Source organism: Hipposideros armiger, unplaced genomic scaffold (genome assembly GCF_001890085.2).
Source record: "Hipposideros armiger isolate ML-2016 unplaced genomic scaffold, ASM189008v1 scaffold_128, whole genome shotgun sequence".
In the NCBI taxonomy this organism is placed as follows: Eukaryota; Metazoa; Chordata; class Mammalia; order Chiroptera; family Hipposideridae; genus Hipposideros; species Hipposideros armiger.
In genome coordinates, this window is record NW_017731478.1 from 3,457,998 (window position 1) to 3,484,261 (window position 26,264).

General features: G+C 40.6%; 1 protein-coding gene across 1 annotated transcript; it reads right to left on the minus strand.

The window, feature by feature from the left end:
* Positions 1–523: 523 nt before the first annotated feature.
* Positions 524–20,252, minus strand: ANAPC7 (anaphase promoting complex subunit 7). The gene is made up of 11 exons (XM_019648916.1): positions 20,052–20,252; positions 16,266–16,452; positions 14,268–14,387; positions 10,819–10,930; positions 10,355–10,508; positions 9,439–9,581; positions 7,821–7,938; positions 6,885–7,081; positions 4,489–4,713; positions 3,681–3,831; positions 524–1,981 (listed from the first exon to the last, which is right to left on the minus strand). The coding sequence occupies exons 1-11, from the start codon at positions 20,249–20,251 to the stop codon at positions 1,792–1,794; spliced, it is 1,797 nt and encodes a 598-aa protein (XP_019504461.1). The 5' UTR covers position 20,252; the 3' UTR covers positions 524–1,791.
* Between the last annotated feature and the right edge of the window lie 6,012 nt (positions 20,253–26,264).

Below are 26,264 nucleotides of genomic sequence, written 5' to 3' on the forward strand. Positions count from 1 at the left end.
AGGGTAGAAATGCTGGAGCTGCAGGTGGGAGGGGCCTGAGGGATCCAGCCCAGGGTGTTGCTGGGATGGACAGGCCAGGCTGATCCAGAGCTCTCAGCAGAGCAGAGGGCCAGCCCGGGAAAGGGGAGAAACGTGAGGGTGCTGATGGCAGGTGGGCGATGCATAGGGCCTGGGCCCTGAGGCATATCCTGACCCCCAGGAATCTCAGGGGTCAGTCAGGAGCCTGACATGCAAATAAGATCAGGAGGGTGGGGCTGGGCTTCCTCTGTGAGTCAGGGGAATGGCCAACAGGTTTCACCTTTTTTGCCGATGCACTCACGGCCTGGTAATGGCTCTTAGAGGCGAGCTGAGGAAGGACATGAGGCTGCATCCCGCAGCGAGCACCAAGGCCCATAAGCAGAGTCTTCTTCAGGCCACACGCTCACCTGCAGTGACCCCCGCTGCCTGATGGGCTCTTTAGAGACTGCTCCATCAAATGCTGCTGCCCAGGCTTTGATTCTCATACTGAAAGATACTTTAACAGTAACTTTTTGTCCATTGAAAATTGCAGTTATCAGATGTTCCTAAACTACTGTACACGTCCACTGTTTTTACACTTTAGGACAGAACTTCCCATTTATATTAAAATCACATTTTGCACCACCTCTAATTTTATTGTAATGAAAATGTGGCATTAGCTATGCCATCCCCTACCCCCTCTTCACTCCCAAGTTAACTATATTGTCAAAAGCATCGTCTCTTAAGAAACAAGGGGGAGAGGGTAGGTGAAGTCTCCCAGCAGCCAAGCCTAGGGAAAAAGAGGCCCCCGGTGACCTCACGACAGAGTGCAGAAACCAGACCCCGAACCTCAGAACTCCTGACAGAGCCAGACAGAGCACAGAATCAGTCTCAAATCTGTCCAAAGGCTCCCTGCCAGGGAAATTTACCAAAATGCAAATGGATAAACCAGCTCACTGTTACCTGAGGTTCCCAATCCCCCTGGCTCCCAACACTCTAGGAAGAAAGGGAGTCTATTTATAGCAAATAATTCTGGGGCTAAGTCAATGCATTGTGTGTAAGAGACAAAAGAGTTTATAAAGGGTCTTCCACTCTGATCAACCCAACACCATTACTGTACAAAAAACAGTTTTATTAGTTAATGACCCCAGGTGCACCTCCGTTCATGCTCTAGGGCACACCTGCTTCTCAGATCTGGCCCAGGCTCATAGGCAAGTTACCAGATTAGCAAATAGGAAAAAGTGTTCTGCAAAATAGCAACTGTCAGCTTAAGGCATTACTAACATTGCAGAAGGAAGCAAGGTTACTAGGGAAGTTTGGACAGCCCAGGACGGTGATTTCTGGGACAGGAAACAGTCTCTGAAAGGGCCAGCCTGAGCTGCTGTCAGATTCGGGAGATGACACTGTCGCTCTGGGTGACAGGTCACGCCTTTAAACCCACCCACAACATCAAGGACAAACCACTGCCTATTCCTCGAGCTTTCAGGTTTAGAAATTAGTTACGTCAAAAGCACTCTGTCCCAGAAGCCCCAGCACATCTGTGGGCACCCAGAAGGCTCACTCGGGCCCCCCTGGCTGGGGCAGGGGAGGATGGAGATATATGGAAGGTTGGTCAGGCTCAGTTTTTAAAAATGAAGTCACTACTAGAAATATGGAGCCAGGGGGCAGAAACCCCTGCGGCAATCACATGCTGAATCATTGTCCTCCCAGACAGCGGGCTCCTACGGGTTCTTTCAGTCCACGGAAGTGCTCAGAACAGGGCAGGCCAGTGTGGCCACGGAGCTGCCGCCTGCCTCACTGCATGCCGAACCACTGCTCCTGGTCAGCCCACTGGGCCGCCTCACTGTCGCTGCCCTCCAGGTCCCCTTCTTCCCCACTCCCTTCCATGTCGTCCACATCCTCCTCCTGAGTGGCATCCGTGGGACTCTCCTCCTTCTCCATCTTCTGCATCCCCTCTAGAGACTTCTGGTCATTGGGGTCCAAACTAGGGGACAACAAAACAAAGGAGAGGCCTGAATCTCTGCCTTGCTTCTTGCTGGCTGATGCGTCATCTCCCTGGCACGGCAGTGAAATGACCACCCAGTCACAGAGAAACCTAACACCTAGCCTCTCCGAACAACTCTGGTTCCACAGGCGGAACCGAGGGAGTCCAGCACCAGAAGTGAAAAAAGGCCTCTTAATTTTTAGAATTCTCAATTTGAGTTTTTCTCCATGTATTTTTAAACCTTTTCACACTTATTACCCCTAGCATTACGCTAGAGGAAGCTACCAGATAACACAAATGAAAAAGTAGTAAACAACCATATACAGAAAAATTCAAATGTAATTTCTTAACAGTATTTGGGTTTTTAACCTATAGGGTTACCAAAAATATTTATTTTTCTGTGAGTAAAACTGTTCCATGTTCTTACGATATAATTCAACATATCATCATTTCAGTAGTTAACCAAAATCATCATGCTTACCATGGAACAGATTTGTCCACTCCTAGGTTAGACCCCAGGACCCAAAGCAACCCCTACCTGAGCACTCGAGTTTAGCAGCTAAGAGCCATCACTCGTGCAAAATCTCCCAAAGTTCAGAAGCTCCAGAACATTTATTTACTTGGCTCCTAAGCACTCTTTCCTCTTGTCTTTGTGCCCATCACCTAGGTCGGCAGGTGTCCAAGCGCTAACAATCTCACCTCGAATAAAGCCTGGCATTGTACTTGCTCATTTGCTTCTGGGCTTCCAATAAGCAGATAAAACCCGTGTGGGATCCTGTTCCTACTTATATAACCATAGATTAATTGGTATTACCTCCTCTTCTCTGAAACCTTCCATACAGCTCTCACCCACACCCAGGGCTCCCCACACCCCTGCACTCCCACCTTGCCTTCTAGAAACTGCTATGAAAGCACTTAGCACGTGGTATCCATCAGTCTGCACGTCTGAGACTGAGAGCTCCCGGAATTGCAGCATCCCCAGGGGTTACTGAGATGCCAGGCACACGAGTAGTGCTCAACTGCTGAACAAATAAATGGATGTGATCAGACTCAATTACAGACAGGCCTTCACCATAACCTTACAGACACACAGACAACCCTCAAAGAAATCACTTCTGTATTAAGCAGTAAGAATACCACTATTTATTTAGTATTTACTATGTACCAGGCACAGTGCTAAGAGCTTTACATGGAATAATCATTTAATCCTCATTTAATCATTTAATACCTAATAAGGTAGATAGATATAGACAAGGAAATTTGTTAGTAACTCGCCTAAGATAACAGGTAAAGGTAGTATTCAGAGCTTAAGTTCTTAACTACTACAGTAGGTAGAAACATGGGAAAGTACTTACAATACTTTTGATTTGAAAAAGCCGAATATAAAATATATACTACATATAACCCTATAAAAATATGTATATGTGTGGGCAAGGCCAGAAGATGATCTCCACAAATGAAAATAGATGTTAGAGTGGTGTGAGCTGGTTATGAGTGAAACGGTTCTTTAATGTTATTTATATACTTAAAAAAAAAAATCTTAGAAGTCATATATTCACAAATAACTTCTACCATTACTATTATTACTGTTTTCAACCGTGGTCGTGGGCGTGTGTGTGTTTCCAGAATTCCTGTGACTTCGTTTCCTGCCTCCTCTACCCCTCATTGACCTTGCCCCCATGGGAGGCTAAATGCCTACCTTAGTGCTATACTATACTGGTCCATTGCTTCCTGATACTCATTGACAGCTACAAGGAAATCTCCTAGGATCCGATGCAGGACACAGTCACTCTGATTAGCTAGGGCGTTCCTCAGCAAAGCAATTCCATCTTCATATTTCTGTTCTCTGCCTGCAAAGAAAAAGACCCCTCATTGTTCTACTTACACGACATTTTGAAAATATATTGTCACTTCAAGTCTTACACACAAACCACAACAGTGATCACAATTCAACAATCTGTTTGTAAATGTTCTCACGAAAACTGGTGTGGCAGGAAGTGAGAACAAGCTCATCTGAATTCCTATTCTGTTAGGAAATCTAGTTTGAGTTCGGATTTTTTTAAAGGTACTATTAACCTAAGTTCAAATAAAAAGCCAGAATGCATTTTATTTGCCAAACCAGCCCAAAGTCAGGAGTTCATTGCAAATCAGGAATGAAAAAATGAAGGCTAAAAGGGAATCCAGATGAATCAAAACTGTTCAAGCTGGCCAAAACCCGTTATATTTGGTCAAACTAGTTCAGGACAACAAAAACCAGATCAAAATGAGCTGAACAGGTGCCACATACAGCGGCTGTGAGCCATTCCACAAGTCAGCCACTGACAATTGGCAAATCTAAGCCAGCTACGTTTGGTTCTGCTAAACATAAAGCAATTCACCTGGGCGCAGACCTACTGCAAAAGAACACACCTGTCTGGTCACCTGGAACCACCTAGGCTGGGGAATCCAAATGAAATCAGGATTTATACAGTTAAGGATGAACAGGGAAGTAAGTAAGATACACTTACTAAGTAGTTCTGCTTTTTTCACGACAGCCTTAATGTAATCCGGCCTTTGGTTCAGGGCTTTATCTAATAAAGTTTTGGCTTTCTCTTGTGTCACTGGGTCTTCAAGACAAACTGTGGCTAAGAGGGTAAGAGTCTGTGCGTTTGCTCCTAGAGTTTTGTAAACGTTGTTTGCCATTACCATTGCTTCCCGAATACTGTTGGAGGCTAAGTAACATTCGATGAGACCTGAAAAAAATAAAAACGCAGGAAGCTCAACCACATTCCCATTACCATTCCAAGCCATGTTTCCACTCTGACAGCCTTCCAAATTGCAAACCTTCAAAGCGTCAGACACGGGCAGGCCAGGGGGAAACTTTAATGGTGAGATCGGACTGGAGGGTATGTTGATGGAAGAACAGAAGTGCTCGTCCCCAGAGCACTTGACGGATATGGGGAAAGCCTGCACTGCAAAGGCGCCTGCAGTTAGCAAAGGAACGAACACGCGTAAACCGAAGCATGTAGGCAGCCAGCTGAATGTTAGAGGAACAAACGTGAAACCCATCATTAGTTGAAATAGTAAGAGATGAGTTTCCAACAACCCAAGGTTGCACTGCCTCTAACAAGTTGTTCATTTCTGGCTGTGTTCACCTTTAATCCCAGGTTTAAGCTCCTACAGTCCAAAGTGAATGTCCAGTTCTACAAACTAAAGGCCCTAGGGATCAACCCAAGGAGAAAGAATGACTTTTCAGGTGAAACAAAGTTACGTATCTCAAAAGGCATTTGCTGAGGGCTTCCCTAAACTAGATGGAAAGCGCTTCATCACACGACTGAATATACTGAGATGGGCAGCTCCTCTTTTCGTACCCACAGCAAGACGCCCTATGGGGAGTCAACTCTTAACTTTTAATGCCAAGAAGTCGAGAACAGAGAAGTACTTTTTGGCACAAAGCACTCATCAAAACAGAAAAACAGCTTAAACCCCAAACCCACACAATCCCTGGCAGATTTTCTCTGCATACTCCTCCACCCTAGCAGCATTTATAACATTTGTGCACATTTTACCACACACTATGGTTACTTAACCAGAAATTACCTAACTCTTAAGGGCAATGTGTTGGTTTCAGAAAATGGTTCTTCACAGCTACTAAGAAGTTTTACTTCCCTGCTAAAGCCCCACTGGAATGTCGCAAGTAAATGAAAAGAACACACCTCACTACTCTAGGGCCTCCCCCAGTAAGGAAAGCTCCTTTGGAGCTTGCAAGAAGCCCCAGGGAGCATAACCAGAGTCACCCTGATCCAATCTCCAAATGGCAGCTTGAGTGAAGGTGGCCCGTGAAGCCTCTTTGGCGAATTGGGGAACATCCTCTGCCCCCTGCAGCTCTAACCAACCCATGTCCAAGCACTAGGGTAGTGGTTATTCAACTGCATTGCTAGTTCTGGAACACAGCAGAATGGAATCAGCATGATAAAAACAGCTGGAAGGCTAAGGAAATTAGTTTCAGGGTCAAGAATTTATTCTGAAACCAAAAGCTTGGTTTGCTGGGGTTTCATTAAGAACAAATCCACAACAGGCACAGTTCTCTAGCTATCTAAGCAGACTCATTCTTCACCCCAACTTCCAAATTTTATTTTTCAAATTTGAACTCATCTTCCTGTTAACAGCATATCACTCCTAGATTCCTGGGTTTATTTTTAAATTCTTATAAAAATATGCTTTGGAGGAACTGCATCTTGTAAGATCTATTTTAATGTCTGTGATTGAGTCACCAAATGTGGCTGAAGCTGGCACAGCTCCTTTGAACTCCTAGGGTCAGTTCACATGAACTTAAAATAGTACATAACAAAACAAAGTTTGACCCCAATTGTGCCCACTCTGGAGGTCACAACGAACCAACCAGTTCCCACAACCAACGCTGTCATACGAATATGGAGTTACCCTATGAGTAATACTTTTGGCTTAAGACAACTGTGAAATACAATAAAGACATAACCAAGTGATCCAGCACAGAGGTTCGTATTAGTGAGTGGGCTATATTTGAAAAAACAAGCAAATGAAAGACAAACCACCTCAACTCTCCCTCATCAAAAACCAGAAAATAAGAAAAATGGGTTCTGGAAGTATGGAGTGAAAAGTCCAGTAAAAGCCTTAAATTAAAATGCTTAATGCAGTGGTTCCCAAACTTGTCTGCATTTAGCATTACCTGGCAACCTCAAAAAATCCTGATGCCTACCTCCTGACCCCAAATACTCTGATTTAAACGGTACTGGAGTGACCTGGCATCAGAACTTTTAAAAGTTCCCCAGTAGACTCTAATGTACAACCAAGTTTGGGAACTGCTGGCCTAACAAAACCTTCTATCTCAGTGCTGTTGCCACACCTACAAATTCACTCTTCTCAGCTGTAACTTCTGTCTTACCTTCATAACAGTCTAAACGACAAGGCGCAAGCCGTATGGCCTCCCGAAAGTGGATTATTGCTTCTTGGACTCTGCCCATGTTCCTAAGAGCTGCTCCCTTTAGTAGCAAAGCTTGAACACTATTACTGTTCAGCTGGATGGCCTTGGCTCCTAAATAGAGGGCTCGGGAGTAGCGTTTGCTGTAGAAGCTGTGACACCTGGAGGAAAAAACACCGGAAGTTATCTGAGAGAAGCCTACAGGCATACCACGTTTTATTGCTTCATTTTATTGCTCTTCACAGATGTTGAGTGTTTTTGCAAATTAAAGGCAAGATTCCCCAACAACAAAAAGATTATGGCTCGCTTTACTGCAATACTCGTGTTACTGCCATGGTTGGAACCGAACCCACAGTTTTTCCGAGGTGTGTATCTACGAAGCTTTATCCAAAAACCAAAGAGAAGGCCCTCTACATAATCCTTATTACAAACCATACTTCCAGCTTTGATCTAAGATATTAGTGAAAAAACAAAACAAAAAAAACTGTTTATTTTTAAGGGGGAAATCTTGATATGGAAGGAGAAAATTATGGCAAAGAAACCGATGATCTGGCTATGTTATCAGATGAGAGACATTCAGAGAATTTGTAAAGCCAGGTCGGTAACAAAGGAGCAGCTCCGGGCCCTTTCACTGATGGTTTCCCATGAGCAGGTGCAGTGCTGGGCACGCCACACACACTACCTCAGTTAACACCCACCCCATGAAGCAGAGGTAGCGTCCTCACTCTCCAAAGGAGAAAACAGAGGTACATCGTGTGTCCAAAGTCAAAGACCAAGATTTGAATCTGACTCTGATTTAGCTTAAACCTGTGCTTTCAACCTATGTTCTGTTCAGGAAGAGCCACAATTTCCTACGGAATCTGCTGAAAACCAAGGAGAAAAGGGAGTGCATACACATACCCAGAGACCACCCAGGGTTCTGCGTGCTGATCAGAAATATTGAAAAGGCGGCAGCCAAGATTCTCCACGTCCTCCAGCCGCCCTTCTCGGGCCAGGAGGTAGCCATACACATCCATTCCTAGGAAGGAAGAGGCTCTTTAAACAAAGCAGCATGGGCCCTTTATGAAGGAGCAGCAGTCGTTGTCAGAGCTCACCCCAGGCCCCAGCTCCTGCAGGTCTGAGCCCTTTCCACCATCGTGAGTTCCTCCCATCAGCATTCCCAGTTTCCAACAAAATGACTTACAAAAAGACAAAACACATCCAGAACTAAAAAAAAGGACAAAGGAGTAGAAGGACCTACCTCACAACTTGAAAGCCTCTTTTCAGGAAGTGTTTGTGCCTACATACTGTGGCATGATATACAGCTATCCTAACTCATAACCAGAAAAGGCCCAAAAAAGGTATCAAGTAAGTTCTCTCTTCCAAGAGGTTTAGGCACTGTCAGCAGCACACACTTAATATGCCAGTTAGTCTTGGAAAAAAGTTAGCCTGTTTCAGGAAATGCATCTAGTTCTTTCTGGAGTCTATCTAATTTAAGATCACCCCCCACCCCACCCTTTAGTCTCACATTTAGTCTCCCTCACGTTCTATAAAAAGGGCCCCATGCTTGTTGTCACCCATCTCTTACCACCATTACCCTTCATTCCTTGCTATCCTTTCAGATTCCCAGAAAAATTTCTCTCAAGCCAAGATTACTGCAACACGCCCTGTTTGCCCCCAACTCTGGTCTGAGCTTCCAACTCTGAGCTGCTGACCACTGCCAGACTAGTATTTCTAAAACACCATGTTCATCACGGGCACAGGCAGCTTAGAGAGAAATAAGCCCTCTTTTATTTGACCAAGGAGACCTTGGGCAAACGAATTCCTCTTTCTGGACCTGTTTCCTCCTCTCCCTGCTCTGTCATTCTTCTGGCTTAAGTGTCTACAAGACTGTTTATTGTCATAAAGTCATGTTTTTCTGATGGCAATTTTTGGGCCTTTACAAGTAGACTTCAACCTGTTTGATCTTATTTCCCACTACTATGCCTGAGCACACAGCCTTCACTCACTGCCAGTCAGACAACAGTCATCCCCTGAAGTCCCTGTGGCTTACACCTTCAGCTGCAATCTTCTTTCAGATCAATGATTTTTCTGTTGTTCATTCCTAACTATTTCCTTTAACTACATTATCTCTTTCTTAATATCCATTCACTTACTCCCTTTTAACTATATTAAGGATACAGTAAAGCTAAATTCCCTAAAAGGATATTATGGTTCTGGGAATGCCATCCAAATTCTCAGTCAAGCACATCATAAATTTATAAATCACAAGGAGGGGCCATGACTCCTCCCAAAAGAAAAAAAAGCTAAATAATGATCTGTGATGACACTTAAATTGAAGCAAAAACAACTGCTCAAATGGGATTACCCAAGTGTTAGAGACATGTGTCAGGATCTAAAAAAAGATAAAAGGCTACTGTAATAAGTTTTACAAACTACTTCTATGAAAAATGGTATCAGAAGATGATACATTTTCACCCTAGCTTCTGGGATATGCCCCTCTAACGGCCACTTCTGCTTTGCCCCAAGAGTTACTTACCTTTTATCAGATAAGGATCCAACATCTGTGCCTGTTCAAACTTGAGGACAGAGTTTTTATTGTCTCCAGCTCTGAAGTACAGATCTGCTAAGCTTCCCAGAAGATCCACGTTATCTCGCAATAAGGACTTTTTCTCTAGTGAACTTGAAGATATAAAACATTGAACCTTAAAATCTATTATACATCCTCTTAGTTGTTCAATCTGGGTGATGGGCATATAGGTACTATTTTCTTTTGTGTATGTATGAAATTTTTAATAAGAAACTAAAAACAAACTGTATACACTCGATTTTCTTATGCTGAGCTTATGATTGAAAAAAAAAGTTACACAGGATAAAATACCAAATATACAGAATAAAGCACAAAGCTCATTTCCTAGAGAGAACTTTCTGGTTGCAGTTTTTCAGAGGACAACATACACTATACGGTGTTAAATGCAATGTCATTCACAAGTGACAGCTACTTATTAATCAACCAAATGACTTATTAATAAACCAAAAAACACAAACCCCAGACTCTTGTCCTTGGACTTTACCTGACTACAAAGAAAATCCCAATCCTAGGGAGGCAACCCAGGTCAGGTGCTACAATAATCTATGTATGCTTCTGGGGCATCCAAAAAAATGGCTTCCGGGTTTAAGCACGACACACTGAGGCAGTCTGCTTTGCAAGGGTTATTATTTTTGCAAGTACCGAGCGAGATAATCTCGGTTCAAATCTACATTTAACAGGTCCTTGGCAGAGATTATTACATTTGGGACCATTCAGAACATTAAGACACTAACAAAGCCCAGGGACAACTGGCTGCAACACCAAGAGATAAGCATCTTATTTTTCTGTTTTGCTAATTTAGATACATCAGCCTCCAAACAGGGAAAGGGCCTCAAGAACACTGAATTAATTTTGTATGTCTCACCAGATGGTATTGATTGCTCTCGAGTTGTCACCAGTATGCACAAAAGCATATGCTTTGATCCACACAGATAGCCAATCCAAGTTAGGCACGGTCTGGATCACATTCATTGTCATTGATGCCACCTCTGCACCTTTTACAGACAAGGACAGCAAACCTAATCCAACAGAAAGCAGGAGAAAGAAGGTGAGACATAGCATCCTACAATGCAAGAAGCAATAGGTTATCCTTTCCCCACTCTACAAGAGAACCCCTTCCCTATTCTAATGAAGATGCATTATGACAGAACAAACATAATTTAATATTTCTTGATCAGTGAAATACATGACCAAGGGTAATCTATGAATCACTCTCTAGAGCAACTTAAAAAAAAAATAAAGCTATTCTACCTAATGTATAGCCAAGATTGAGAACTACTACCTTAAAGAGCAAACACTCCATGAAAACAGGCAGAGAATGCTCTGTACCTAGAATGGCATCGAGGGCTAGTGGGCACTGCCTCAGCACTTCCTTATAGCTGGTGACTGAAGGGCGCTCCTGACCAGCCTTCTTGTACAGGTTTGCCAGCATCATGTTTATCTGTAATAAAGAAAAATAAAAGGCAGTAAGATTAAGTGTATACTGCAAAGAAAATACTTCACCATCAGTAAGTCTCAATTTTTATTACCAGCGACTAGTCTACTTTTTACTGGAAATCTACCCACAGCCCTGTGGAAATACCAGCCCTATTCTTCAAACCAAAGTGGGAATCACTACCTTTGCTTTTCCTATGTCCTCCCACTTCTAAAAGGAAGTCAGACTCCTCTCACTTACCCAACCAAAAAAGGTCCAGTAATATCTGGACCAAAGATGCTGCCTCTGGAAACAGGACTAACATTCATTTGACAAATGTTACAGAATTCTAATTACCTTCTTTCTTGATCTTAAGACAGGAGATGAACTACCCTAAAAGTGCTCAAGTTTACACTTTTAAAATGCAATTAACATCAAGGTATACAAAGTGAGGAATTCTTAACATAGTTAAGAAAGATCAGATCAATCTTCCCCAAAAAGGAAATAGCAGATACAGATACTTGGCTTCTCTCTTACAATTAGTCTACCAACTAGACTATAGCCTTTCCAATGCTTAAAGCTTTGACAGATGATAGGTGCTGACTCATCAGAGTAATGCTACAAAAATCAAACTCTAACTGACCTCTAGAGGTGACAATGATCCAGATTGGTTACATTATTTAAATAGCACAATTCAAATACGTAACTCAGTAAAGCTCTATTAATATGACCCTTCCTAAAAATGCAACAGGGAAAATTTGAGAAAACCTAAAAGTTCCAAAGAATGTAGAAGTTACAGGGAAGGGATAAATGATCATAATAGTCCAAAGAGAAAAAAAACCACAATATTCCAATTTAAAATTAATGGATCATAATGCAACAGAGTTTGCCAGATCACTGACCCAAGGAAGCAGTCAATATGAGGGCACAAAAGAAAAAAGGCCAATCACAATCTCTTCAATTATCTGTAGCTTCATATGCCAGATATTTACTCAAAAGAGTGGCTCTGAAGATGAAGACTATGATTCAATTATGGACTTACAGTATATATAACAACCTAGTATGGCATTAATCCACACTGATTCAAACAATGAAATAATGAAATACTAGAAATAAAACTATTTTTATTTGGCCTCAGATTTTCCATTTTAGGCTATGTTGAAATGTGAAAGAAGGTACTTAAAGGAAAACTCCAGTATTGGTGTCAATACTTGAAAAGAATAAGAGGTTTAAATTTAAGAACCTTTCTTGACTGCTTGTTAACAAACCATGACTGATAGACCAACAAATATCAAAATTCCCTTTAAACTAGCTGGCATTTCCAAAGAGTTTTGCATACTACCTAGTGAGAAAGTCAATTCTTTTTAAAACAGATCCTTACTTGGGGATATCATAAAGCCACATTCCACCAATTATAAACAAACACAGCAGTCACTGTTCTCTAAAAACTGGGTGACAAATTGTATGTTAGTATGTTTGCTCTTAAAAGCTGAAGATTTACCAAGATATAATAATCTCACACTGGAATTTTCCTTTAAAATGTGAAGGAATGTGTGGCGGTGTTTACCATACATTAACAGACGTTCATTTAGACGTATTTTGACTCACTTCCTTGTCCTTTACACAGACTGAGAAGCCAGTTAACTCCCTAACGGACAAGAAAGAAAAACTGTAAATATTATAGGTTTATGTTTTGAGGCGCACATCTTTGTTTGCTCCTGGCTACAACAGCTCTACAGAATGAAGGCTATGTACTCCTGGCAAACGCAGACTCCTCTAGTCCCTCTGAAAACGATGGCAGTAAACACTGAAGTGTTGGATACCACAAAACCGAGCTTCTTTGCCATTACTCATTTTCAAAATTGTCCCCAAACTCCTTCAAGTTGTTAAGGAGGAAATTATGATATATTTCCAGTAAGATAAGAAATAAGTATAATTTAAAGTTTAAAATCAAAACAGCATCTTCCAAAAGGAAGATACTCTTCATATATGCAAAAAAATTATTCTTGGGGTAAGACTTCCATACAGTACCAGAACACAATTTAGTGTATAAGCATCCATGCTGATTATGAGGCAGTTTAGTCTATAATATGCTTCCAAATGTTTTGTTTGTTTGTTTGTTTTTGTTTTTTTTTAAGCTGAGCCCATCCTGCTACCTGTTGGCAGCTCAGCGGCTGCTCAGCTCGGGCTGGACTCGAACCGCTGTTGCTCAGAGCTCAAACTCTTGAGCGAGCTCTTAACCAACTGAGCCACTCGGCCGGCCCTTCCAAATGTTTTTAATAGCAGCCACCACCATAAAATATACTGGGGAAATAGCTTAATCGTAAAAACTCAGAAAATTGTAAATAAATCCTCAATATGAGGGGATATTTAAACACATTCTTGTCAAGTGTGATTGGTTTTTAAAATTCAGCAACATTTGGGTGAAAAAGCACTAACTACACCAGTCCCTACCGCTTAGATTCCTTTTCTTTTAAGGGCAGGAGGATGTACACATTTTACATATAAAATCCCTCACTGTTAAGCACAAGTTACACAGAACAGTTTTTCATGAAGTGAGGAAGGCACGTGACCTGAGAGTATATGGTGGAATATTAAATACTGATGTGGATTCAATCCTAAGAGCAAGAACTCTCATTGTGCTTCTAAACTTGACTTCAAAAAAGCTATAATCAAAGATGCCCAATATAATACTCCTTACAGAATATTACTTTTAAAGTTTTCTCACATACATGAACTTATTTAGCTTTTTACAAAGTTAGCAGAGCAAGTATTATGCTCATTTTATAGATAAGAAAAAAAAAAGTAAAGTTCAGATTGGAAATTTGCCCAAGTACATGCTGCACACAGCTTATAGGCCCAAAACTCAGACAAGATACCAGATCTTTTGATTTCAGCTGAAGGTATTCTAATCAAACACAAATACATATCCCCCACACAAATAAGTACAGAAGGATCTTCTAGTCTTGATTTTGAAAATGAAGGGATTAATAAAATCACTCACATTATCAAATGGGTATACCTAAAAGAGTGCAAAAAATGAGGTTCTAAAAAAGTATGGTTGTCACCTGGACGTGTATTGCAAATCATTATTTTCTAAAGTTAGAAATACCAAAGAATAAGCACTCGTAGTATTTTCCAGCTACCATTTTCATCAGCTGAATTTTCAGGGTCTCATAAGAAAGTCATTCTACCTCTGTGAACTGCCCCCCACTCACTCCATTAGCAAGGGAACAACGTGAAAATGTGAGCCAAGAGTAAAATGTTCAGATGGACTCCCTAGTGTATACAGAAATCATGGAGGAAGAGGGTTGGAAGGACTGGAGAGGAGGAAATGATGTAACAAATTGTTCATTCAGCTTACTTTGGGAGTTCTTTGTCTTGAAGGGATCCCATCAAGTATAGCAATGGCATCTTTATCTTGTTTCAACATTGTGTAACATTCGGCCATTTTGTATTTCACTTCGATTTCTGATGGAAGACACTAAGAGGGCAAGAAAACATCTCCTGAAAATATTAAACAGTGTGGCAGTTCTTCAAAATGTTAAACATACAGTTACCATATGACCCAGCAATTCTGCTCCTACATATGCAGCCAAGAGAACTGAAAACATATCCACACAAAAACCTGCACACAAATGTTCACAGGAGCATGATTAATAATAAACAAAAAGTGGAAACAACCGAAATGTCTATCAACTAATGAACAGGTAAAATATGGCATATCCATACAATGGAATATTATTTGGCAATAAAAAGGAGTGAAGAGCTGATTATTCAATATGTGGATGAATCTTGAAAATATTATGCTAAGTAAAAGAAACCAGACATAAAAGGCCATATATTGTATGATTCCAACCATATGAAGTGTCCAGAATAGGCAAATCCACAGAAACAGAAAGATTAGTGATTTCCAGGGGTTGGGAAGAAAAGGGGTACTGCTTTTTCTAGGGTGATGAAAATGTTCCAGAATTAGATAGTGGTGATGGTTGCATAATTTTGTGAATATACTAAAATTCACTAATTGTGAGTTTTATGATGTGAATTATATCTCAATTTTAAGAAAGTCCTTAAAGATTAAATGTATTTAATTCATATGAAGGTTTAGCATGGTGCTTGGCATACCGAATGCTCAAAAAAAGTTATTTCTATGAGCGATCCTATGTGAAAGCACATATGACTTCCGTTCAGTGTCAAAAAACCCAGAAAATCCTGGCAATCAGTTCTTTAACAACAAAAAACAAAGGTTTTACATAAAGAGATATAAAACAAGATGAAGATCCACAGGCTTAAAAAAAAACAAAAACACTACATGAATTTGTCTTTTTTTAATGTGGCAAAATACAAAGCAGAAAAAACGTGACTTATAATTTCACTTCCAGTTTATTCCACTGACATTCCTTTTTAAGTTGCATGTACAATTTAGACAGGTTCAAATTGAAAAGTAAAAGTTCCCTTCACCCTAAAACTTTCCACTGCTAAATTTATTTCCTTCACATACATAAAACCTGTCAGGCACATTATCATATATATTTAGGCATATACCAGGAAATATTTATGTATCTATAAACCATCCTCTTTAAACAAATAGAGTATTGAACACACTGCTTCAAACCTTATTTTCTAATATATACAGTTCTTTCCAAATCAGCACATATACCTCTATTTCATTTCTTTTATAGTTCCATCATATTCCAACTATGGCTATACTACAATTTAATTAGACCTTACTGATGAACACTTTTGCTTCTATTTTCTTATCATTATAAACAATGCTGCAATAATCAGCCTTATATACCCCGTAAATCTTTGCGTCTACTATTAGGGTCAATTTTTAGCAATGGGATGGCTTCGTCAAATGGTGAAATTACAATTTCCCCCCTTCATTTATTTAACTAATGATCAAGCAACTATCAAAAATGGGCAATGATCAAATCTAAGCAATTATCAAAAATTGGCAGGAATTCTGAGATTTCCCATAAACTTCCCCAGGTACTCACAGTCCTTACAACTGAGTGACATTTTAAAACTTGTACTTTCATTAACATTATAAAAACACTTTATATTTTGAGTTCTGTTTATATAAAAGGGAGGAACAATGCATGACTTTGGTTGGAACTCAGATAAGTCATATTTAATTATATTTTTAGATTCACCCAGAGTGAATTTTGCTTTTAGCCTTAATGCTTGGTTGGATGCATTCTTGTATCTAAGTGGTTTTTCATCTTTGTTTTTCCAGTCAGCTCCCTTTAAAATTATATTTTACCATCTCCCGAATCTGATCAGCAGTCTTGTAAATTCTTTCAGTCTCACTTGCTCTCAAAAAAAAAAAAAAAATCACCATACTTCTATCTCCAATTACCTGACTTTGTGGCGCAGATGCAGAATTTCCAGTTGAAGGTCTCACTTTTGAGGTTTTACTTAGGGCTTTCTTCTGCTGTAAAGCCATGGTATACTTACTCACAGCATTCCGATATTCCTTATCATGAAAGAGAGAATCTGCGTGATACACCAAAAGCTGGTACTTCTGAGATGGGGAGAATAACTCACTAGAAAACAAAAAAAATTATACCCCCTACATGGGTTGTTTTGAGATGTTAGAAAGAACACCCTCCTTAGTGCCCACCCTTAAGAGTCAGCCCTTCTTAGTGTCCCAGCCTAGCACAAAGCCTTATGTAATCAGTTTACAGAAAAGTCAATGTACTTTAAGTGCTAGTCCCAAAAATTAGAGGCATGAGAGTCGTACTCTATGCTAATATGGTCAACATCTAGGAAACTGTCTTAAAGTATTGTTTTAATATGCTTTTCTTTCTTTACTTACTATAAAAGCAATGGTACCTCTAAAGAGAAATGTAATACATCTTTTCTTCCCCTTCTTTAACCCAAGACTTCTTAATTTAAGTTTGATATATATCCATATTATCTTATATTAACATCAAGTTTTAGGATAACATAAGACAAAGGAGAGCAATCACAGTGACTTAACTAATATTACCAAAGAAGGACTGAAGAACCTGGAAAAGAGAATCCTCAACCACTTAAATCCTTTTTAGGAACATACTGAGCAAAAAGAGGTTTGTAGGGAACTGAGTATTCTTCAAATACTGAAGAAACCTGAAATATGGAACTAGAATAGGATAAGCCAGTAGGATAGACAGAAAAAGAATATTTGCATTATTTGATAAAAGTTTTTTTAATTTTACATACAAAAGTAAACTTTACTAGCACTAGAAGAATTATCTCCTTGCGTCTCAGGGGTTTAAGGACAGTATAATGGAGACAGTGTTTCAAAACTTTTTCTTTAACCTTAAATATTGCTCATAAGTGTTATAACTGCCTAGAGGCTGGCTACCATTTTTAATAAGAAACTCGTATTTTTTATCTCCAATCCCACCCTTCCACTTACTTCTTCGCAAGAGGAGTTTACATGTTTTTCTTTGATAGGTAAAAGCTATAGCTGCTTAAAAGAACAGTCGAAGTCAAAGAAACCTAGAGACAGTTAACTTCTCAACAAATGAAGGATACTCAAGAATAGGTAGCATAGAGGGTGGCAGGTTAGCTCAGTTGGTTAGAGCGTGGTGCTGATAACACCAGGGTTGCTGGTTCGATCCCAGCCTAGGCCACTGTGAGCTGCGCCCTCCCTAAAAGAGTCAACTATGCCATTGTAGTATGAAAGCAATGTGTAACCAATGACCATGGCTGTTGCCCAATAAAATTAAAAAACAAAAAGACTAGGTAGCATAGATTAGTGGTTGCCAGAGATTGGGGAAGTGGGATCAGGAAGTGACTACTAATATATACGGTGTTTCTTTTTTGGAGTAATGAAAATGTTTTGGAAGAGACAGTGGTGATAGTTGCACAACTCTTGTGAAAATATTTAAAACCACAGAAATATATTCTTTAAAAGGGTGAATTCCATGGTATATGAATTTAATCTTAATAAAAAAAAGTCTTAAAAAAAAGATAGGAACTCTTAACACTGCATAAAGTTACAAAGAAAATTCAAGGACTGAAAGGTTGAAAGGTATAGTCCAGATAATTAAGATCTCTTCCAACTCTGCAAGTCTATGTATTTAATGAAAAATAAGATTTGATAGAAAATGTTACTATACTCAGAGAAAGCATTCAGATACTTAAATTGTATAATAACATACATGTCTACTTGTGCATGCAAACATCTCTGGAATGATCTATGAGAAACTGTTAATAGTTATCTGCCTCTGGAGAAGGGCAATGGCAGGGTGAGGTTCAAGAATTAGAGAGAGGCATTTATCTGCATACCCCATTTGCTCTGTTTGAATTTTTTAACTGTGTTGTATTGCTAATTCAATAAGAAAAAATTAAATATAAATAATAAAGGCCAGAATTTAAATGCCTCCTGACACTAGGAAACTGCCCGTTTAACCTAATATGAACAAGTCAAGTCTAGTCAGAGGATCAAACTGCTTGTAACTATCCTGTAACATCTTCAAGAAGCAAGAATAATGACTAACTGGTGCATAAATCCCCCATGGTGGAAACTGTGTGCCTTGACAAATCACCCAGAACCAAGCGAAAGGCTCCAGAGTAAACACAGAAGGCTGACAGAGACCAGCGTTCTTCCGTGTCAACACTAAGTGGATGGTGGCAAAATGATGGGTCGCACATAGTGAGGTCCAAAAGCACGTTAATGGAAATGAAACAGGGAGCAGCGGCGGCAGGCATCACAGGCACTTAAGGAGCCTTTCTTCTCTGACCTAGACAGCTTCAAGAGCAGGCCAAATGCAGATGGGTAGGAGATTCGATTATACTGCCATTTAGAGGCAGTAGACTGGGAGGTCAGAATGGAGATCTTAGAGTCAAAAGGACCAAAATCCAGACACCGGGGCTCCTCCACTTACTCAATGTGTGGACCTGGACAGAGTACTTCACCTCCCTGAGGTCGTATGCACTTCCTTAGCACACCCAATCAATGTGTGCGCGCTTCACAGGCACTGTGCTGTCTTCACCAGGTGTTAAGGGTGATGCAGAATACAGATCATAAGAGTTCTCATCACAAGAAAAAACACTGTTAACTATGTGTAGTGATGGGTGCAAACTAGACTTACTGTGGTGACCCTTTGGCAATACATACAAATACCGAATCGTTACGTTGTGTGCCTGAAACTAATACGATGTTACATGGCAATTATATTTCAATTAAAAAAAAAAAAGTGGTGCAGAATATAAGATAGAGCCAAGAGATAGAAGAGTGAGGATAAAAAGAGCAATTGTTATGGGAATATCAGAGTTGGAACCTGGATGAGGAGGCAGGTCTGAGGTAAGGACTCTGCGCAGAAAAGCAAATGCAAGAGCCCTGAGCTGAGAACGTGGTTGGACACCAGTTCAAGGGTCAGCAGGACCAGCCAGCGAGGCTGGAGTACAGTGCGCAGAGCATCTGAGATTTTGGGGTGTGGGGGGGAAGACGTCTGGCCCCCTCGGCCATGGGAAAGAACTTTAAGCCCAGTGGAGAAATTTAAGCAGAGGAGCGACATGCCCACAAGGCTGGAAAGCGCCCTGTATTTCTTCCATCCTAAGACATGAAACGGGCAGTGCAAGTCCTGAAAAAGGCGCCACTCCCACCCATCAAGGGAGTCTCCCGCTTTCAGGGGTTTGCTGAGGCGAGGCTATGAACTACACTCAAGAGGGGGCGGGGGGACACATCAGTCTCAGACGTAGGACAAAGGTATAAAACCAGCGGGCTGGCCTCCGAGCTTCGGCGAGGGCAAGAACGTTCCTCAGAAAGGAGCTGGGAAGGGAGGAGTCAGCCCTGTGATGTGACCGTCGCTATGCCGGGTGACAGGTGCCTCAGGAAACCCTACGCTCCCAACTTTCGGGAAACCCTCGCCAGGGTCGTCCTCAGAGCCTCCGCCTCTCATTTCTCCAAGCCGCCGCCGCACGACACATCCCCCGCAGGGAATTCATCCCAGCGCCGGGCACAATGCCGGGCCCCAATGAACTCAACTTGCGTTCCTAACTCGGCTCCGCCCGACGAGGCCTCACGGACCCCGGAGCCTCGGCTGTGGCCCGCGGCCGCTCCTTCCCGCCAGTCCCCAGGCCCCCTCAGCCCTCACTCCCAAACAGGCGCCGCTTTCTCCTCAGCCCCAGGCCGCTCCCCGCCTCAACTCACGGGTTGTTATTACTCATTGTAAGTAACAAGCTGCTGAGGAGCCGCACGTTGGAGTGCAGCCCCGCGGCCGCCATGTCTCGCACGTGGTCTATCACATTCATCCTGCCGGGCAAAGCCGCAGAAAGCGGCGGCAGCGGCACGAAAAGCCGGTAAAAGACCCTTAAAGAAGATTCCAAAATGGCGGCCTCGCCGGGGTCCATCGGGTCCATACGCGGCATCGCCCCCAGAAAAGTAGGCAACTACTGAAGTGCCTGAGTAAAAGAATAAAACTCAAATTCCCCAAGCCCTCGTGAGGTGAAATAATTTGGTTTTGGTTTGTTTGTTTTTGTTTTCTAGCAAAGCTATGTCATTCTGAGTTGCAAACTTTATTGAGGACAATACCACCATGGGGACAAAAGTCACCTCAGTATGAATACATACCCAATGGAAATAAAATGAGAGGAATTTGTCTATCCAAGGAATTAATAAAACTGTATGAACACATCACAGATAAAAGAATATAGTATGTTGTGTGTATGGGGAAAGTCCCAATAGCTGCATTTAAATATTTTACTCAGGCGCCAGGGGCAGTCCTAACTGCTTTTACAGTCACGCTTGCGCACTAGGCTGAAGGCGCCACGCCCCCTCTTCTCAGGTATGTGTACCTGCTGGAGCCGGGCTTCATTCACCATTTGGATAGCCGTATGGGGTCTAAAAGGGAATATTTTTACCCTGTGAAAGGACTAGCTCAGAATGAATAAAGGCTAGGCTGACTTTTAGCTGCCCTAATATGTGTTTTCCAATTTGTAATTCCCTAATGACATGATGTTGAGTATCATCTCATATGCCTATTTGCTGTCTGTATATCTTCTTTGGTGAAGGTATCTGTTCAAATCTTTTTCTGATTTTTTTCAATCAGGTTGTTTGTATTCTTATGGTTGAATTTTATTAGTTCTTTGTATGTTTAATAATAGTCCTTTATCATATACGTGTTTTGCAAATATTTCCTCCTGTCTGTGGTTTCTCTTCTCATTCTCTGGGCCCTCTCTCATTTACCAAAAAACAAACAAACAAACAAACAAAAACGCTTTCAGTAATAATCCTGAAATGAAGTTAATAATGACCAGAAAAGAAACAGAGAGTGAAAATATTTTATTAAACTTCATCTAAATAATGATGCTAGTACAATTTTTAATGAAAAGTAAAACCAATATTACAGTACAAAAAGGTAATGGATTAATATTTTTAATTACATTAATGTATTAAGGAAGATTTTTATCCTATATATTGAATTAGCAAGAAAATGAATAATATAGTTTGTTTTGGGTCCTTAAATCCTGCAAAATTGTCAATGACAGTCAAAACTCATTGTCTTTGTATATTCATGTTTAATTAGCACTATAACCAGATTTGTCAATGGTTGGAGCACAGCTTTGGTGTTCCATGAAAAGACAGAAGAAACTTAAATGCATATTACGAAGCGAAAGAAGTCAGTCTGAAAAGGCTACATACCACATTATTCCAACTATATGACATTATGGAAAAGATGAAGCTGGAGACAGTAGAAAGATCAGTGGTTGCCAGAGGTTGATGGGGAGGGAGGAATAGGTGGAACACAGGATTTTTATGGAAGTGAAACTATATGATACTATAATGGTGGACACATGTCATTTATATGTTTGTCAAAACTCATTAAATGTACAACATGGAGACCTAACAAACTATGGACTTTGGCTGGTAGTGATGTGTCAGTGCAGGTTCATCAGCTGTAACAAATGTACCACACTGGTGCTGGAATTTGATAGTGGGGGAGGCTGTGCATTTGTGACACAGCAAGGGGCAGGTGGGTATTTAGGAACTCTCTACTTCACACTCAGTTTTGCTCTGAACCTAAAACTGCTAAAAAATAAAGTGAAGAAAGAAAGAGAGGGGTGTGGGTGAAAATTGGCCTGTTCTGGATGTCAAACACGCTAGATACACCATTGTGTCTAACACACTTAGAACAATATCTGGCACACAGTAAACACTATAAACGCTTGCTATTATACTTTTCTCTCCATTTGAAATATTTCCTAGTTAAAACCACATCTAATAATAGCCAAAAAGTGCAAACAATTCAAATGTTCACCAGCTTATGACTATATAAACCAAATGTGGTGTATCTGTACAATGTAACCTATTCAGCGAAAAAATAAAAAAGAACTGCTGATAACAACATGGATGAATTTCAAAAATATTGTGCTAAAAATAAAATCATGCTAGGTGAAAGAAACCAGACAGAAAAAGAATCATATAATCTCTGACTCCATGTATATTAAATATCCAGAAAAGACAGACCAATAGCGACAGAAAGATTTGTGGTTGCTTGGAGGTGAGGGTGGGAATTGGGAAGTGATTGCAATTGAGCAGCAGGGATCTTTTGGGGCTTGATGGAAGTTTTTAAAAACTGGATTGTGATGAGTACTGCACAACTCTGTAAATTTACTAAGAAATTATTGAATTATACATTTAAAATGGGTGATTTTTATTTTATGTGAATTATATCTCAATGAAACAATGAAAAATAAATATATAAGCCACATGACAGTCACTAATTTACCTTCTCCACGCTGCAGTGTTTAAGTGCAAAATATAGTTAGGTTCATATCTGGATTGACATCCTATTGCAAAGTCACATATCCTCTAGTCCTAGAATAAACCAACATTCATAGACTCAAGAAATGTTTAGTTGAAATTGCCATACCTTCTAAAAAGTGATTCCTTCCTCCTCTAATCCCTTGATTCTCTGAATGGGAATTAAATTTGGACAATTCATTGGATAACTAATGACCTCACTGCCTTGTACACCTATCCACCATATTTAAATCTGTGATCGTTTGTTAAATTTTCTCATTTCTGTATAAACCTCTCTCACAAGATTGGATGGGATGCTTCTTCGCATTCCTGAAGTGGGGAAGACTGGGGGAGAAGCAGCTTGGAGTGCGATGCTCCAAGTTTTGGATACCTGTCTGAATCTAAGTGGAGACACTGGGGAGACTAGTTAGGTATTTGAGTCTAGAATTCAGAGAAGTCTAGAAGGAAGGTATGAATTTGGGGAGTTTTCAACATTCAGATGGAGTTAGAAAAACTTTGTAAGAACAATTTCAAATATATTAAAAAATAGAGGTGTTAGTATGAGTCCCCATAAACCCATCACCCAACCTCAACAATTATCTACTCATGACCAACCCTGTTTCACAGAGCCCCCTACCATCATCCCCCTAACCCTCCAAATTATTTTGAAGCAAATTCCAGCCATTATATAATTTTATTCATGAATATTTCAGTATTCTCTAAAACAGAAAGACTCCTTATTAAAACGACAGTACCATGATCACATCTAAGACAATAAGTCTTTATATTATCAAATATCTAGTCATGTCTAGTCATTGTTTGTATATATTTTACTGTTGGTTTCTTTGAATCTGGATTCAAATAATGTTCACTCTTGCAATTGGCTGATATGTCTCTTAAAATATATAGGTTCTTCCTCCCTTTCCTTTTTTCCCTTGCAATTTAATTCTTTTTTTTAACATTAATAATACGCTTTATTAGAATAGAAGGGGATTTTAAGAAATTGGGTTCTTGCCACCTCTGCAATTTAATTCTTGAAGAGTGAGATGGTGTTTGAACCCATGAGACTGGATAAGATCACCAAGAGGGTGAGTGTAGTTAAAAGAAAGGTTTGAGGACTGGGGCAGTTGATAAACAGGTACATGTTTAACAACTGATGAGGGGGAAGCCATGATTTGTAGTGTTTGCCAATTTCCATGGTGTAAATACTCTTACTATGGACAACTGCAAGCTGCCATCTGTAACAGAACAACTGTTAAGACAAAATACCTTAGGATGTAATAATTGGCTCTCTAGGTGTGGACACACAGTCAGCCTGAGGGCATCCCACCATTAAGAGGTCAGAGAGAAGAGGAGAAATCAGCAAAAGAGACATAGGAGGAACAGACAGTGAGATGGGAGGAAAAGCAAGACAGTGGGTTTCTGGAAGACAAATGAAGAATATGGTTCCAAGAAGGTGGGAGTAATCAATAATAATTTTAAAAATACACACACACACACACACACACACACACACACGCCATATCTGGCAAGAGGTTAAATAAGATGAGAAATGGCCATTGGCTTAGCAACATGAAAGTCATTGGTGACTTTGACAAGAGCATTTTTGGTGAGGTGGTGAAGAGAGGATGGGGGGAGACAAGTGTACAGACAGATCACTCTTTTGAGGTTTGCTGCAGAGCAGTGGTTCTCAATTGGGGGTGATTTTGCCCCCAGGGGACATTTGACAATGTGTGGAGGCTGGAGGTGGGGCTTGCTTTGCTACTGGCATCTAGGAGTAGAAACCAGGGTTGCTGCTAAACATCCTGTAATGCACAGGACAAACTTGCACAATAAAGTGAGAAATTTAAAATTATAAATTTAAATGTTGAGTCCAAAACATCAACATGTCAAGGTGGAAAAGCCCTAGTGTACAAGGAAAAAGGAAATGGGTGGTATCTAGTGGGGGAAGTAGACAGAATATATATATATATATATACACATACATACATACATATATATATATATATATATATACACATACATACATACATATATATATACACACATACATACATACATATATATATATACACACATACATACATATATATATATATATTTTTTTAAGGTTTTTATTGGGGAATTGGGGGAGGGAACAGCATTGGGGAATCGGGGAAGGGGAACACACCAGTTGCTGTCCTTTGGTTCTTCAGTCTCGTGGAGGACGTTGCTTCACTGGCCCATGTTGGTATTGTGATCATTGCGCTCTTCCCGGCTGAGGCAGATCGGTAGCTGGCCATTGGACGGCTGCTCACGCTGGCTGCCAGTCACTTACAGTAGCTCATGGCAGCCCCCTGCAGCCCCACTGCAGCCTACACCATCACCAGCAACCCACGGCAGCCCAGCTCCAGGCCGAGCTGTTGTTCACCATCTTAGCTGTAGAGGGCGCAGTGTCACTGGCCCTCATGTGGGATCTGAACCGGGGCCCTGCTGCTCAGAGCTCGCTCTCCCCAGCCAACTCTTAACCAATGAGCCACTCGGCTGGCCCTACATATATATTTTTAAGATGGGAGAAATAACATGATTATATGCTGATGGGATTGAAGGAGAACACATCACTGTCTACATGGCAGGAGAAATGTTGATAATCTCTATAAATAGTGCTAAAACAGACTTGTGAGATTGATAAACCCACACAAAGAATGCATATAGCAAAATATTTATATAGAAAAAAAAAAGAAGCAAAGGAGAACCCGCCTCATCTGGAAATTTTTTTTACAATGCTCTTTAACATCAATTACCCCAAAGCAGAATGGATTCCAAGGTTAAGTTCCATTAATCTAATGTAAGTCAGATCATACTGATTTTAATGTTATTTAAAGGACATGTATAGTGTTAAACTGTCTTGGGACACACAAGAGACATATCCAGGGAGGTAGGCCTCCTTTTTCTCGTGGAATCATCTTCCAAAATGATAATTTTGGAACCGGAGGGAATTTGAGATTATCTCATTTTCATACTTCCTTTGATGAGTGAGGAAACTGAGGCCCATAATTGGTATGACCAGACATAGCTACACAGCTGGCCATGAACCTTTAGGTAAGCTGCTTAACAGATGCAGAAAAACGTGGATACCGTGGAGCATTGAATCAGATACATTAGGGGAACAATTTATAAATGTAAATGTTCTGCTCCACTTAAGTTCAGTTCTAAACGTCCAGCAGCCTCCTAAGAATGAAAATCTTTCCCAGCTGCATTAGCCATTTTTCTTAGATCTGTCTTTTGTACAAGGGGAAAAAATACAACACTTATAAATTGCTCTAAGGGAAACATTACTTAACATCCCTTAAGTGTCTCCTGGCAGTGATAGCCTTCCTTTCACTGGAAAAGGAACTTCAGGACAAAGAATCTGCCTGAACAACTGGAGAGAATAAATACAACCATCTTTCCAAACGATTGTCCATCCCTCTTTTTCAGTAAAGATGGCTGGCAAGGCAACATATCCTGGAGTTGTAAGATGTCCAGCTTGGCATTTTGTTTATAGTCAGACAAGTAAGGCTAGGGCAACTCACTCATTTACACACAAATGCAAAACCAAGAGGGCCTGCCCCAGTCAGTGTTCAACTGCCATAAAATAGT

Bases quoted from the DNA above. Each gene is read 5' to 3' on its own strand.
- ANAPC7 (XM_019648916.1), bottom strand. From the start codon at position 20,251: ATGGACCCCGGCGAGGCCGCCATTTTGGAATCTTCTTTAAGGGTCTTT. The intron at 14,388-16,265 runs GTAATTGGAGAT...TTGCCCTCTTAG, and splicing joins CATCTGCGCCACAAAGTCAG to TGTCTTCCATCAGAAATCGA. The intron at 10,931-14,267 runs GTAAGCTGAATG...TCTTTATTACAG, and splicing joins CAAGACAAAGAACTCCCAAA to ATAAACATGATGCTGGCAAA.